General features: G+C 46.3%; 1 protein-coding gene across 4 annotated transcripts in view; it reads right to left on the bottom strand.

Annotated features, from left to right (window-relative positions):
• VIPR1 (vasoactive intestinal peptide receptor 1) overlaps positions 1 to 16,068 on the bottom strand; it is a 370,245-nt gene that overhangs the window by 161,253 nt on the left and 192,924 nt on the right. For all 4 annotated transcript variants that reach the window (XM_068235121.1, XM_068235122.1, XM_068235124.1 and 1 more), the window contains exon 3: positions 6,992 to 7,105. In XM_068235121.1, the coding sequence (XP_068091222.1) occupies positions 6,992 to 7,105 (114 nt within the window). The remainder of the gene's footprint in view (positions 1 to 6,991; positions 7,106 to 16,068) is intronic.

Raw genomic sequence — 16,068 nt, 5'->3', positions numbered from 1 at the left:
AAGATATTTTATTGATAAGGTGTGATAATACAACCTAGGAGAAAATGTATTAGAAAAAGTGAATCGAATAAGGGTCACAGAGTCTAAAATAAAATCCTTCAACTTTGCCACTTTTGGTCAAAACCTTAAAGGAATTCCAAGGTAAAAGAAAAAATCTTTACTCCCTTGAGCCTTCTTCAAGCCTCTAGAAGTCTGCGTGGTCCCTCACTGTCCTCCTGGTCCCACTCCAGGGTCCCATTGCCGCTTTTGGAAGGCCTCCAACTCAGGCACAGGTCATGAGCTTCTGTGCACATGCAGGCATGCACCTTTGTAATCATGCTCACATCGTCATGCAGAATGCTCCCGGCAGCATGGACACAGTGGGTGACCTGAGCCTGGGTTGGAGGCGTTCCGAAAATCATAGTAGGACCCTGGAGGGGAGATCGGGAGGACAGTAAGGGTCCGCGCGAATTTCTGTGTTGAAAGATTTTTTATTACCTCAGAACTCCTAGAGACAAGACAAGAACATTTTTAGGCTGCTGAGAGCAGCACAACAAAGAAGTGAACATCTAAGTGCTCTGATAACTAAATCGTTAGATTATATTTTTACATCTGGGCCTGGAGTGGAGATTGGGTTTTTAAGAGACTGGTCTGGAATCCTTAAAAAATTAATTAGGACAAGAAGTGCCCCTGGTAGGTTTTTAGCGTGAGAAGAAGGTAACTGTTGGGATAAACTCGTTGAGCACACGTTGACGGTTCTACTGCTTCTCTGAAGTCTTCTGGTGAGACAGAGAGAGAGAGGGGAGAGAAGTCTCAGTGCTCAGATGGTTCTCCTGCTCCTCTGAAGTCTTCTGGTGAGACAGAGAGAGAGAGAGGGGAGAGAAGTCTCAGCACTCAGACAGTTCTCCTGCTCCTCTGAAGTCTTCTCATGAGACAGAGAGGGGGGCAGAGAGAAGTCTCAGTGCTCAGACAGTTCTCCTGCTCCTCTGAAGTCTTCTGGTGAGACAGAGAAAGAGAGAGAGAGAGAGAGAGAGAGAGAGAGGGGGAGAGAGGAGAGAAGTCTCAGCGCTCAGACGGTTCTCCTGCTCCTCTGAAGTCTTCTGGTGAGACAGAGATAGAGAGAGAGAGAGAGAGAGGGAGAGAGGAGAGAAGTCTCAGCGCTCAGACGGTTCTCCTGCTCCTCTGAAGTCTTCTGGTGAGACAGAAAGAGACAGGGGAGAGAAGTCTCAGCACTCAGACGGTTCTCCTGCTCCTCTGAAGTCTTCACGTGAGACAGAGAGAGAGGGGAGAAAAGTCTCAGCGCTCAGTTCTCCTGCTCCTCTGAAGTCTTCTGGTGAGACAGAGAGAGAGAAGGGAGAGAAGTCTCAGTGCTCAGACAGTTCTCCTGCTCCTCTGAAGTCTTCTGGTGAGACAGAGAGAGAGAGAGAGGAGAGAAGTCTCAGCGCTCAGGCGGTTCTCCTGCTCCTCTGAAGTCTTCACGTGAGACAGAGAGAGAGGGGAGAGAAGTCTCAGTGCTCAGATGGTTCTCCTGTTCCTCTGAAGTCTTCTGGTGAGACAGAGAGAGAGAGGGGAGAGAAGTCTCAGCGCTCAGACTGTTCACCTGCTCCTCTGAAGTCTTCACGTGAGACAGAGAGAGAGGGGGGAGAGAAGTCTCAGTGCTCATACAGTTCTCCTGCTTCTCTGAAATCTTATGGTGAGACAGAGAGAGATAGAGGGGGGAGAGAAGTCTCAGTGCTCAGACAGTTCTCCTGCTCCTCTGAAGTCTTCTGGTAAGACAGAGAGAGGGGGGGGGGGAGAAGTCTCAGTGCTCAGATGGTTCTCCTGCTCCTCTGAAGTCTTCACGTGAGACAGAGAGAGAGGGGAGAGAAGCCTCAGTGCTCAGATAGTTATCCTGCTCCTCTGAAGTCTTCTGGTGAGACAGTGAGAGAGAGAGGAGAGAAGTCTCCGCGCTCAGACAGTTCTCCTGCTCCTCTGAAGTCTTCTGGTGAGAGAGAGAGGGGGGGGGAGAGAAGTCTCAGCACTCAAACGGTTCTCTTGCTCCTCTGAAGTCTTCTCGTGAGAGAGAGAGAGGAGAGTCTCAGCACTCAGCATATGTTAGAAGCCGTCAGTGATTATCAGGGAAATGAAATGTTCTTTGGCTTGCAGACAAGAGAGGGAAACAAAAGCAGAAGCAGCCAAATCCCCAGCCAGCCCCGCTCCGTGCTTCAGCAGGCAGCGCTCCGACTACGCGGCTGGTATTGTTGTCACATAAAGGAGACATTGACGATCCTCAGCTGAGAGCCTGTGGCACTTCACCTCTCCACTAACACATCCATCACAGCCAATTATAGGAAAATGCAACACCAGAAGCAACTTAAAGACTAAATTTAGGCACAGTTATTCATACGCATTCCACAGAACACCGCTTTATAGAAACCACGCGTGAAAAAAACCTTCCGCAAAAACATTAGAGAACTTGCTACTTAGCCAAAATAACAGAAGCTGCTTTACATAATGACTAACTGTAAGTAGTTTGTTTGCAAGTTGTCGAAACTCAAGTCTCTTCTTCAGGTTGGATGCAGAACTGGATCAGAACAGTACTGAATGGGAAGGGGGCACGTAACGGTTCTGATCCTGTTCTGTATCAACCGTGCAAGAAAACTATTTACAGTTAATTATAGGAGGGTTTCGGTGATACTTGCATTGACCTTGTACTCAAGAATACCCAGGTAAACCGGGAGACCTGGGGCCCAATCGTGTAGTAACTCAGAAATATTATAAATGTGAAAGTTTGGATGTTTGCATGTTTGGATGTTTCTTAATCAATCACGCAACAATGGTTGAACGGATTTGAATGAAATTTGGCACACACATAGTACATTACCTGGAATAACATACAGGATACTATTTATCCCCATAACCAAAAAGTGGACAGAGATAAATACAAATTTCACTGGGAAAATGTAAACTGCAGCCATTCTTACACTGTTAATGGTAGGGTTCTCCAACTTTGCACAGTTGGTCACTGGGTGACTGGGATTCATATTCAGAAAAGTGGGTGGGGCCTACAGAAGCCAATCAAAATTCAGCTATTGATTTTTAAGGGGAATATTTAATTGCTGCCATTCTTGCACTATTAACGGCACAAGCCTCAAACCTGGTACAGTCGGTCATTGGGTGACTGGGGTTCAAATAAAAAAAACAGTAATGGAGCCACAAACAATCAATCAGATTTGTTTCATTTCAATGCAACTGATTGATGCCAAACACCGCAAAGCTCACAAAGTAGGTAATTGAGTAATTGTGTGTTAAAGAGAACCCGAGGTGGCCTTGTATTACGTAAGTGGGGCACAGAGGCTGGTTGGGCACACTAACACCAGCCTCTGTTGCCCCATCGTGTGTGTCAAAGACCCCCCTGCTCGCCGCTAAACTCCCCGCAGTGCTGGCGACACGCAGCGCGTCGCCAGCACAATGTTTACTCTATCGCTGTCTGTCAGCGCCGCTCCCACGCCTCCTCCGCATCGCCGCTACCCGCCCTCGTCCCTTCCCTCCAATCAGCGGGAGGGAAGGGACGAGGGCGGGTAGCGGCGATGCGGAGGAGGCGGCGGAGCGGCGCTGACAGACAGCTCTAGAGTAAACATTGTGCTGGCGACACGCTGCGTGTCGCCAGCTCTGCGGGGGTATAGCGGCGAGCAGGGGGGTCTTTGACACACACGATGGGGCAACAGAGGCTGGTGTTAGTGTGCCCAACCAGCCTCTGTGCCCCACTTACGTAATACAAGGCCACCTCGGGTTCTCTTTAAGGTGCATACACACGTCTGATTTTAAGCCGGATTGTCGTTCAAGCGACTGGTTTGAATGACGATCGTTAGACTGATAGCAGCAGTTTTGACTGATCCGCTTGGCGGATCCGTGGACTAACTATTGTTCAAATGACAGTTAGGGCCGTACATGTGTACAAACCACTTGTTGTTTGAAAGTCTATTAGTTTGACACTAATAGATTTTCAAACAACCAGTTGTTTGATCAGTCATTTGATCTAGTCAATTGTTTTATCAAGTCCACTGAGCAGTCAAACGACATGTAAATTAGCTGTAATTAGCATTTCAAATGTTTTGTCGTCTGTGTACAAGGAGTCTGAATGACTTTTTGTTTGAACGACAAGTTGTTCAAACGCCTAGTTTGAACGTCATCGGGCATAAAATCAGACGTGTGTATGTACCTTTAGGGTTAGAAAAAGTGGGCGGAGCCAACACCATCCAAATACATGCCCAGGCAACGCCTGGCCATCAGCTAGTTGTTATTAAATGGGAAGTTGTAAGTTTATACAGCTATACTCACAAGAGTGTTTTGCAGATCCCTCCCCGAGCGGGAAAATAACCACCCCCTCTCGGTTTTCCAGGTCTTGACAGAAGCTGGATAGTCACTCTATTGAGTTTGCAGTTTTTAGGGGGAAAAATATTACCTCCAAAGAAGTTTTTTCCTGGATACTCGAAAAGGATAGAGGCGCCCAAGTGTAAAAATCTTTATAAACTTCTAATAGTTAAAATAAGAATGAGAGGTAATCTCTCACCTCTCCTGACCACAAAAACACCAGTAGCACTGGAAAAGTATTTATTTAAAACACAAAAATAGACAACGCATTTCACAGGTACTGGCCCGCTTCCTCGGGTCAATACACAGTGCCTTGCAGCAAGCTGAATAGGAAATTCTCTGACTGGCCTAATAATTACAAATCTTAGCTTAGAAATTCAGAGCCTTGGCACTCTAAATACCGCACCGGAAATGAGAAATTCAGATTTCTAAACACAACTTTACACTGATTTCAGATTGGTGACGTGGAAATCGGAATTCCGAGGTCAGAATTTGGAAGCTCAACCCTACTAGCTAATCTTATTTTGACAAAAAAGTATGTTTTTGTATCTTCTCTATAACCAACACCAGGCCTCCTTCCACTTGTGTAACAAACATTCTGTTTTTTGAAACATAAAAAAAGAAGATATCTGTTTAACAATTCAGACAGACACAATATTATTAGATAAGCGAGGTGAGTTAATTAAATTCAATCATGGTTGTACACGCACCAAATATTCAGCCTGATTCATCAACTCCACCAAATATACCGCGCACACACAGCGCGGGTTAATATTACTGTGCGCGCACATAGCGCAGTTATATTAGCATAGCGTGCCCCTGTAATTATCACACTCTATCACACTTGGGGCTCGATTCACAAAGCGGTGATAACCCAGTTATCACGCCTAAAAGACTTTAGGCGTGATGATCTTTTCACCACTGAGTTATCACCGCTTTTTCCTGCTCTTCGCGCGAAGTTACCGCGCGAACGCGCGTTCGCGCGTGAGAGCGCGCGCAAAGTCCCATAGGGCTAAATGGGAGCTTCGCGCGAAGCGGGGACGCTGCGCGCGCACGCGCGCGGTTGCGCGCGGCAACTTTGCGCGCGGCAACTTCGCGCGAGTTTCTTCTTATCATGCCTAAAGTGACTTTAGGCGTGATAAGGGCCTTTTCACCACGGTGCTAACACTTTGCACCGCTTGGTGAATCGAGCCCTTTAACTACTTGCGGACTGCGTTGTTTAAAATCTACGTCCTGCAGGTGGTACTGCAGCTCTGACAGGACGTAGATTTTAACTGCTGCGCCTCGTGCTCCCGGCGCTACCCACGATCGTGTTACACCCGCCGTAAGCCCCTCTCTCTTCCGACTCTAAGGGCTAACCCAGTTAGAGACTTTAGGCGTGATAAACATTGCACCACGCTGGTGAAAAGCTAGTTTAGGCGTGATAAGTTTAGGTGTGATAAGTTTAGGTGTGATAAGTTTAGGCATGCTAAGTTTAGATAAGTGTAGATAGCGTGCAAAGTCCCGCACGCAAAGCAGCGCCGTTAAACTCTATGCGAAGTACACCAGACTTTACTAGCGCAAAACTTTTGATCAGCTGTGCACTACGGTGCTAACGCAATTGGTGCTTAAACTTATCATGCCTAAACTTAACATGCCTAAACTTATCACACCTAAACTTATCATGCCTAAACTGAGTTTAGGCATGATAAAGGGCTTTTCACCAGCGTGCTAACTGTTAGCACCGCTTTGTGAATCAGGCCCTATGACAGCAGTGCTCTGTGAGCCGGTCAGGAGCAGATTTAATTGGCTCCTGGCCCTGTCATCACTGTGAGCCAATCGTGTTGGCTTACATTGATGGACAGGGTCAAGCGCACAGAGCACTGCTGTCATAGAGATGGCAGAGAGAGGGCCTGCGGCAATGGGAGAAGTATCATGAACAGCGAGAGCAGTGGGTATGTGCAGCGATTCGCTGTCATAGAGATGGCAGAGAGAGGGCCTGCGGCAATGGGAGAAGTATCATGAACAGCGAGAGCAGTGGGTATGTGCAGCGATTCGCCGGGAGATGCCGTTTTGTGGTACCTGCAGTCACTGGTCCTTAAGGGGCCAGAGACTGCTGGTACGCAAGGAGTTAAATAATTAGGAATAATAACAGTGACAACAATAACATCAGAAGAAGAAAAAAGAGGGGCGCTCTGAGTCCGTTGCACCGCTAAACTGTGCTCTAATAGGACAGGTCTCACCTGTTTGCGGTGGGGCTTGCACAGCGTACACAGCCCGGATCTGCCTTGTCCCTCTTAGCCGAGCCGGGGACTGAGCTCTAACGCGGGCGGAAGTGACGTCACTCGCTCCAGGAACGAGTGACATCACTTCCGCCCCGCGTTAGAGCTCAGTCCCCGGCTCGGCTAAGAGGGACAAGGCAGATCCGGGCTGTGTACGCTGTGCAAGCCCCACCGCAAACAGGTGAGACCTGTCCTATTAGAGCACAGTTTAGCGGTGCAACGGACTCAGAGCGCCCCTCTTTTTTCTTCTTTTACTGCAGTGGTTTTATCGGGAGCAGCCAAGTCCAGACTGTGGGGGCCAGATCGCATCTAAGGGGCATCCACTAGCTCCATACTGCCTTTTTGAACAATAACATCAGTCATAATAAGAAATGTAATAATTGGAATTTTTCGCTTACCCAAGTCTCCTTTTTTGTTAAACAGATAGAAGTATTCTGGGCATTGCAGCACAACGACTTCCCCCTCAGACGCGGAGGGCCAGCAGGTAATGTTATCCCACGTCCTCTTACACACTGCAAGACAAAGACAAACACCTCGTTATTTCTGTACAATCGCACAACTCCCCCCGACATGGAAGCCCATACTGTTCTACTGAGGACATCTCCAGCCACACCCATAACAAAAATCCTCTATAATAAAACCCCTGTGTCCCTGCGTGTGCTGTCTCTGTGTAGCTGGGCCCGTGCTTTTTGGTACTACGCATGTGTACAGCACGGACCCAGCCTCACAGAGACAAGAGGACAGGGACGGGGCCAGGGAGCCGAGCGGGCAGCATGTGAGCGGGCGGCCGGGTGTGCGGAGGGTCAGCGGGCAGCCGGGTGTGCGGAGGGTCAGCGGGCAGCCGGGTGTGCGGAGGGTCAGCGGGCAGCCGGGTGTGCGGCGTGTGAGCAGGCGGCCGGGTGTGCGGAGGGTCAGCGGGCAGCCGGGTGTGCGGAGGGTCAGCGGGCAGCCGGGTGTGCGGAGGGTCAGCGGGCAGCCGGGTGTGCGGCGTGTGAGCAGGCGGCCGGTTGTGCGGAGGGTCAGCGGGCAGCCGGGTGTGCGGAGGGTCAGCGGGCAGCCGGGTGTGCGGAGGGTCAGCGGGCAGCCGGGTGTGCGGAGGGTCAGCGGGCAGCCGGGTGTGCGGCGTGTGAGCAGGCGGCCGGTTGTGCGGAGGGTCAGCAGGCGGCCGGTTGTGCGGAGGGTCAGCGGGCAGCCGGGTGTGCGGCTGGTGTGCGTGCGATGATCGCGCCAGGTGGCATGCGCCGAGAAACACAGACCTAGAGCCCGTTTTTAACCGGGCTTAGGTTTGCTAGTATGGAATAAAAGCAGACACAAAACAAAATATACAAAAATAAACAAATAAAACAAATAACAATGAACAAAACAAATACACAAAAGAAAAGCACTCCTTTGATAACATTATTGCTGTGTGAGCCAAATACTGAGACTCACATTTTTTCTTCCTGTCTAGAAACCCCACAACTCTGCAGCTAACATTTTGCAGCCATTCTATAGCCAGAAATGGCAGCCAAAGAACAACGAGAAGCTTCAACCACACAACACACCTGGGAGCTACTTTAAGTGGGATAAAACTCTGACATAACATTCAATAAAAATGTGTTTTCCTACTTTTTATTACCCCTACAGTTATATTTGCTTTTGTGCACAAGTAATATTGTCTGTCTACAAATTACAAATTCCCAATTCAATCGTTCGGGAATCGTTTGCAGTATTGATTACTAGCAGATTTGATCAAATAATCGAATCAGCTGGATATCGATGGAAAGAATTGACAAGTGTATGTGGACCTTTATACCAAATAAATGTGTTAAGATTGGACAAAATTGGATCATTAAAATTGTTTGACGTATGGTCAAATACAAAGTTCTGGTTGGAGATATTTCTTCTCATTTCTTAAAATTAGTAACAAGCTGGTGGAGAACAGGAAGTGCTCTAGGGACCTCACCTGAGAGGAGACAGAAGTAATGAAAAGCCAGATACTTACCTAAGGAGAGCCTCCCCTCTCCTCTTCCGGTGACCTCGGTGGAGCGCTGGCTCCCGTTTGAATCCCACACTGCGGGGGACTTCTGGCAGTCTTCAGGAGCCGATACCTCCCGAAGACGGGCGACTCCATACCGCGTGCATGCAAATGTGTGAGAGAGGGCGCTCTTGCATGCACGGAATGGAGCAGCCCGTCTTCTGGAGCACTTGGGCTCCCCGAAGACTTCTGAAGCCTCCCTCATCGGCAGAGAGAACAGTATTTGACTAAATTGGTCAGATACTGCTTTGAGGGAGCCAGCGCTGGATAGGGACCGAGAGAGGAGGGGGAAGGCTCTATAGCCTAGGTTTTCAATGTGTGGTACCCTTACCCCAGGAGGTACTTCTGATGGTTCCAGGGGGTATTCAGACTTGATATATTTAACCAAGAATAACAAATTGAGAGTTTTAGAAAATGATAAGTCATATTTAAACAACACCAAATTAGTGTTTTAGCTCATTAAAAGCAATCGAAAATGCTTTGAAATTGTTTAGAACCAAATATCATGTACTACTAAATATATGTTTATATATTTGTCAAGGGGTACTTGTGATAATGTTTACTATGCTAGGGGGTACTTGGTGAGTACAGGGTTTTAAAAGGGGTACATACCAATAAAATGTTGAGAATGACTGTTCTATATGACCCAGAGCCTTCCCTGTCCTTAGGTAAGTATCTGGCTTTTTTTTTATAGATTCCCAATGGCTCTGCCTCCAACGCAGACAACCAGGGTTCGAACTTTGACACTGCTACTGCCTACAGAGACACGTCTCAGTGGCTGCAGCTGTGGTGCTTTGAGTCCACCAGCAGAAAGTGCAATATAAATTTGTCTTCTCTTTATTGCTAAAAATGGCATAGAAAAAAGTTTTGGTTGCAGTCATTTGCTGAGTTCTTTGCACTCTATTATTGTTGTTAAAAGTGAGAGCATGATTGCGTCTCTGCCGAGTACCTGAAAGGGAATGGTGTTTCTCCACCTGCTCAGATGCTGGCTGTGTCTATTGGGGTGACCCTGACTTGTGAGCGCAGCGATATTGATCTGCTCTTTGTTTACATTCATCCACTTCTATCCCCCCTGTGCTTCCCTCTCTGAGGTTCAACCAGTTCTTTAGAAAGTTTTAGAAAGTTTGTTCTTCTGGTTATTGCTGTTCTAGAGAGCAACAAAAAGGAAACAGAGAAGATGTATTCTTTTTAAGTTGGCCAATAAATAGTATCATTCTGATTCAAAACTACTTGCTGATTATTCAACATAAATCCAAGATTATTGTTTAATCCCTCCTCCAGGTTCCTTAACCCCCTTGGCGGTATGAAAAATACCGCCAGGGGGAAGCGCAACAGTTTTTTTAAAAAATTTTTTTTTTTTATCATGTAGCGAGCCGAGGGCTCGCTACATGATAGCCGCTGCTCAGCGGCATCCCCCCGCCCGCTTCGATCGCCTTCGGCGATCACCGATCAGGAAATCCCGTTCAAAGAACGGGATTTCCTGGAGGGCTTCCCCCGTCGCCATGGCGACGGGGCGGGATGACGTCACCGACGTCAGCGACGTCGGGACGTCATTGGGAGACCCGATCCACCCCTCGGCGCTGCCTGGCACTGATTGGCCAGGCAGCGCTCAGGGTCTGGGGGGGGGGGGCCGCGCGCCGCACCGGATAGCGGCGATCGGGCGCGCGGCGGCGGCGATCGGGGTGCTGGCGCAGCTAGCAAAGTGCTAGCTGCGTCCAGCAAAAAAAAAATTAAGTAAATCGGCCCAGCAGGGCCTGAGCGGCACCCTCCGGCGGCTTACCCCGTGTCACACACGGGGTTACCGCCAAGGAGGTTAAAGAGACTCCGTAACAAAAATTGCATCCAGTTTTTTATCATCCTACAAGTTCCAAAAGCTATTCTAATGTGTTCTGGCTTACTGCAGCACGTTCTACTATCACCATCTCTGTAATAAATCAACTTATCTCTCTCTTGTCAGACTTGTCAGGCCTGTGTCTGGAAGGCTGCCAAGTTCTTCAGTGTTGTGGTTCTGCTATGAACTACCCCATCCAGGCCGCTCTCTGCACACTGCCTGTGTGATATTTAGATTAGTGCAACTTCTCTCTGTTCTATTATCTTTTACAAGCTGGATAAATCCTCCTCTGAGCTGGCTGGGCTTTCACATACTGAGGAATTACATACAGGCAGTGCTGTCTGCACTCTGCAGGAAGAAATAGCCTGACACTTCAGTGGAAGATAGCTGCAGGGGGAAAGAAACACACAAATGATCTCTTGAGATTCAAAAGGATGGCTGTATACAGCCTGCTTGTGTATGGATGTATTTTCTATGTGTGGACATACTGTACATCAACCTACTTCCTGTTTTGGTGGCCATTTTGTTTGTTTATAAACAAACTTTTTAAAACCGTTTTTAACCACTTTTAATGCGGCGAGGAGCGGCGAAATGGTGACAGAGGGTAATAGGAGATGTCCCCTAACGCACTGGTATGTTTACTTTTGTGCGATTTTAACAATACAGATTCTCTTTAAAGGAAATACTATCTTTTAACATATGTTTTTCAATTGAGAAAGGAATAGTTTGGGAAGTGTTTCTAAGTACTTGCGTATACATTTCACTGGTAAACACTTTGTTTACTGTTATCAAATTCCTTTCACACTTCACTGACGGCCAAGCTGAGCAGGGTGATGGGCCAGTAAATGGTAAGATGAGGGGGGAATCCCTCTCCCTACATCTGTTAACCCCGTGTGTGAGAAAGCTCTCACTGGCTTAACTGCATCTTTTTGTGTCTCTCTGAGCTGACCGCATGGAGAGTAGAGGAAATGTATCTTGTTCATAATTGTGTGTGAAACCTGACACCTGAGGCTATTCATATAACTCTCTAGTCTCAAATGCAAAGAACAGCAATATTACACATATTGAGGCACAGACACCACCCCTTCACCAATGCATTGTTCCAATACAGCTACAACCTATACACAACGAATTACAGCTTTTTCCTCTGATATTTAACATGAAAAGTAGGCATTTGTACAGTGTAATTTTAGAACACCTGGTTTGATAGTGTTCCTTTAATAATATTATACATTTATTTTATTACCTCTCTTACTTACCTTGGGCTTCTTTCAGTTCCCTGCAGTCCTTCTGCTCCCTCACAGTGTGAAACGGGACTTTTTGGCACTTGCTTCGCACAATGTAGTGCCGAAGCTTGGCATAGCTACAGCAGCAATGCTATAGTCCGCGCCCCATGCACAGGTAATTCGGTGATCTGGTGATTGCCAGATCCCAAATTACTTCTCCCACCGCGTTGCGAAGACTCGGAGGTGGAATAGTAGTTAACATCCCCCAATTCTTGTGCGGCAGCAGGGTGAGACGTTATTCCCAGTGTTGCTCTCCACCTCGTGATCACGGGCAACCCCTGATCACGAGGTCGTATTCTGAATTCGTGATTGCCTCTCATTCACGGATTCAGTTCCAAATGCACTCGTGATCGTGGTCCAAATCCGGCTCATGATGACTTGATTATTATACCTGAAAACCCGCCGACTTTAGCAATTAATAGTAAAGCCCCCTTGATATAAACACCAACACCAAATTTGCAGGATATGTTATGTAGAACAGTGGGGGAAACAATTTTTTCAAAAAGACTTTTATACTTTTTGAGAAAATTGATTTTAAAGTTTCAAAGGATAATAGTATACATTTAAATGCGGTAAATGGCAGTTAATGTATTTACCGCATTTACATGTATACTTTTTTTCTTTGAAATTTTCAAATCGATTTTCTCAAAAACTATAAGGTCTTTTTGGAAATAAAATTCCCCCTTGTTCCCACCGTTCTACTTAACATATCCTGCAAATTTGGTGTTTATATCATGTAAGAGGGCTTTGCTATTAACAGCTAAAGTAGACAGGTTTTGGCAGGTTTTTAATCAGGAACACTTTTTTTATTTGAAACTTTAAAATCAATTTTCTCAAAAACTATAAGATCTTTTTGAAAAAATGTTTTTAAGTTGTAGCCACTTCTCACCTTTATAATCCACGCAATTTTACTGATTGTAGCATGTATGGGGGCTTTGCTATTAACGTTAAAGTCAAATCCGTGATCACAGGCATGATCACGGATTCTACATGTAATCATGGCTAAAATCCGAGTCGAATTCGGAGCTCCGATTCAAATCTGAATCACGATCATGGCGTATCCGGATTATGATTCAGCCGTGGCCGGATTTACTTGAATTTGGGATTGGGGGTATCCGAGCATCACTGGTTATTCAACCCTGCGTCAAAAATGCCCCAGCGCCATACAGCCATGTACGCCTCCCAGTGCCCCTCTGGAAGCTGCATGCACATCTCCTGATCATCCTCCCACTGACTGGAGCATTCTCAGCCTGCACAGTTCAAAAAAAATTGCAACAGTAGCCCTGGCTCAGTCCGCCAGCTTTCAGGAGGGCGCTGCTGCTGGACAGAGCAGAGCGGAATGACTGAAAGGGAGCAGAAGGACTGCTGGCGGCTGGAAGAAGCCCCAGTTTAACTGGGAAACTTTTATTTCACTTTAGAGAAGAGAAAGAAGAAGAAAATAACATTTATAACCTGCTTTTCTCCTGGCAGACTCAAAGCGCTAGAGCTGCAGACACTAGGGTGCACTCAGTAGGCAGTGCCAGTGTAAGGGAGTCTTGCCCGAGGTCTCTTTACTGAATAGGTGCTGGCTTACTGAACAGGAAGAGCCGAGATTGGAACCCTGTTCGGCAGGACCCTTATAGTGTACCCGAGGTGACATGTGACATGATAAGATATACATTTGTATGTACTACAGTGCCAAACATATTAATAACCAGGCTGTTTTTTTACTTGTTTTATTTTGCTGCCTGAAAGAGTTAATTTCGAGGCATGGAAGTGACAGCTTCGGTCTTGTCGGTACCTTGTGGGGAATAGAGTACACATCAGTGATAAGCAAATGACAGTAATTACACGTTGGGCAGAATACTGAAAGTTCTGAGGGCAGGGCAGAGGTAGGACAAGGTCAGTAGTTCATGTATTTTCACTCTAGGACACTTAAGACTCTTCTCCATATAGCGGGTATGGAAACGCGATCGCAAGGACAGCAGACAGTACATAGACTGCACTGTCTGCTGTATCCATTCATGCGCTGCGATTCTCCGCTGTATTGACACACATGGTTTGCTGAATTTCGGGGCGCTTCACCCCGCGATCCCATTCAGTATAATGAATGGGATCGCAAGACAAGAGAAGACAAGACAAATAACATTTATATTGCGCTTTTCTCCTTGCGGACTCAAAGCGCCAGAGCAGAGCAGCAGCCACTAGGGCGCGCTCTATTGGCAGTAGCAGTGTAAGGGAGACTTGCCAAAGGTCTCCTACTGAATTAGTGCTGGCTTACTGAACAGGCAGAGCCAAGATTCCAACCCTGGTCTCCTGCGTCAGAGGCAGAGCCCTTAACCATTACACCATCAGCCAGATCGCAAGCCCCGCCCCCTGCCGAGAGTGACGCGCAGCGCAGAGCCTCAGGGCTCTGCGCTCTAATTTAAACAAGCCCTTAATAGGCTGCTACTGATTAGAGAGTAAAACATTCAATCTACTTTGTGAATGTTTAAATATAACTATCACTTTAACCAGTACACTATCCAGCCACTTGATATAAGGATGTACAGAGACGCCAAAAGGATAAAAATATGCTAAAAAGTTTAAAACGTTCAGGTGGCAGTGGTGGACCAGCCACACCAAAACAGACGCGATGCTGTCGCGTGAGGTAGTAATAGTTTATTCACATACTCCTAGATAAAACTGCAATGCGTTTCACGGGCACAATCCCGCTTCATCAGGCAGGCAATAAACAACCGGAGTATCACACAGCTCGGGGTCCAATGACAGCTTGGCACCTCTGGATCCCGAGCTGTGTTGCAGGGCATGCTGGGTTGTCATCTTTTGCTTCTCTACTTCTACTTCTCTACTAGAGAAGCAAAAAAAGGACAACCCAGCATGCCCTGCAACTTCCTTTTTGTGTACCAAATGTTTGTGTGTACCAAATAAGAGTCAGGTAAACTGGGGAATGATCATTTATCAACAAGAAAAGTAAAAGAGATTTTACCTTTTGGATTGCTTGGTTAGCATCCTTTTTACTTGTTTACCAGATAAAAATAAAGAATAGATTTTTGATTTTATGCCCGACAGTTACACTTTAAGCTCTGGAAACCTTTTCTAGTAAAACTCTGTTTTCAGTGATGTCGGTATCTGAGCAAAAGCAACAATGAAGCCTTCTCATTGGAAAACAAATGAAAGGTAAAAAAGACTAAGCAGCAAGATTTTCAAGGTTTTTTATTATGACATGTAGCATATGGAATATCTAAGGTACATTCATGGAATTGAAAGAAGTCACGGCACACACAAGCATGTAGCTTTCAGAAAGGTATTGAGGTAGGAAGCTGACGTGTCAAACAAATAAAATGCCTGGTCGTGTTGTACGAAATGTTCAGGAGAGATGAACGAGAGCGATGCAGAACATACAGCAAACGATCTCTAGTCATGTCGAGAATACAACGCTGATCTTATACATTCCCGTAGATAATAGATACACATTATGGTCCGTATGTAATTTACTTTTTCACCTGAGTTTTCTCCTATGTGAAATATTCCAATGTGTCAATAAAATGCCTTTTAAACCACCAACAAGCAAACAAATACTCAAAATAATTTTTATAGTACTCCCCCCCCCCCCCCCCCCCCCCCTACTTTTTGGTACTTTTTCCATTGCAAAATCCTAAAAAGTTGTTATAAATTGAAGATGAAAAATTATCTCCTAGGAGAAAACTCAGGTAAAAAATTGAATTGCATACGGCCCTATGTCTCAGATTTATCTCCTGCACAGACCTTTAAACTACTAATTATTCCACCACTGAAGACGGGTTACAATTTTTTTTCACTGGCCAAAAACCTTTAGGGGTCTCTGAAGTGTCATGGAAGCCGGAGGGGGAGGAAAGTCCTCACAATGTTTACTTCAGTCAGTAAAAAGTCTAGAACTGGCCCTGAGCAGAGGTTAAGACTAACCAAGGTTTGGAGTTCCCGAGAACTTCTTTAATTAGGTATCCACAGAACTGTTTTTTGCCAGTACTGTAGATCAGGCTTTCTCAACCAGGGTTTGCTGGAAGCCCAGGGTTCCTGAAGTACACTGCAGGGGTTCCTTGGCATTTTTCTCCATCGTTGGGGTTCGGGAGGTATGATAGAAAGCACACTATAATAGGGGGTACTGTAAAAATAAGCACTTAATTGGGGGTCACAATAATAATGAGCACATTAATAAAAAGAACTAAGCAGACATGAAGGGCACTGTAATAGGGGGTAGTGACATAAAAAGCAACACTAGCTTTTAAAGGATACCCAAAGTGACATGTGACATGATGAGATAGACATGTGTATGTACAGTGCCTAGCACACAAATAGCTATGCTGTGTTCCTTTTTTTTCT

This window comes from Hyperolius riggenbachi, chromosome 5, assembly GCF_040937935.1.
Source record: "Hyperolius riggenbachi isolate aHypRig1 chromosome 5, aHypRig1.pri, whole genome shotgun sequence".
NCBI classification, from domain to species: domain Eukaryota; kingdom Metazoa; phylum Chordata; class Amphibia; order Anura; family Hyperoliidae; genus Hyperolius; species Hyperolius riggenbachi.
This window is presented reverse-complemented; position numbering and strand designations above follow the sequence as displayed.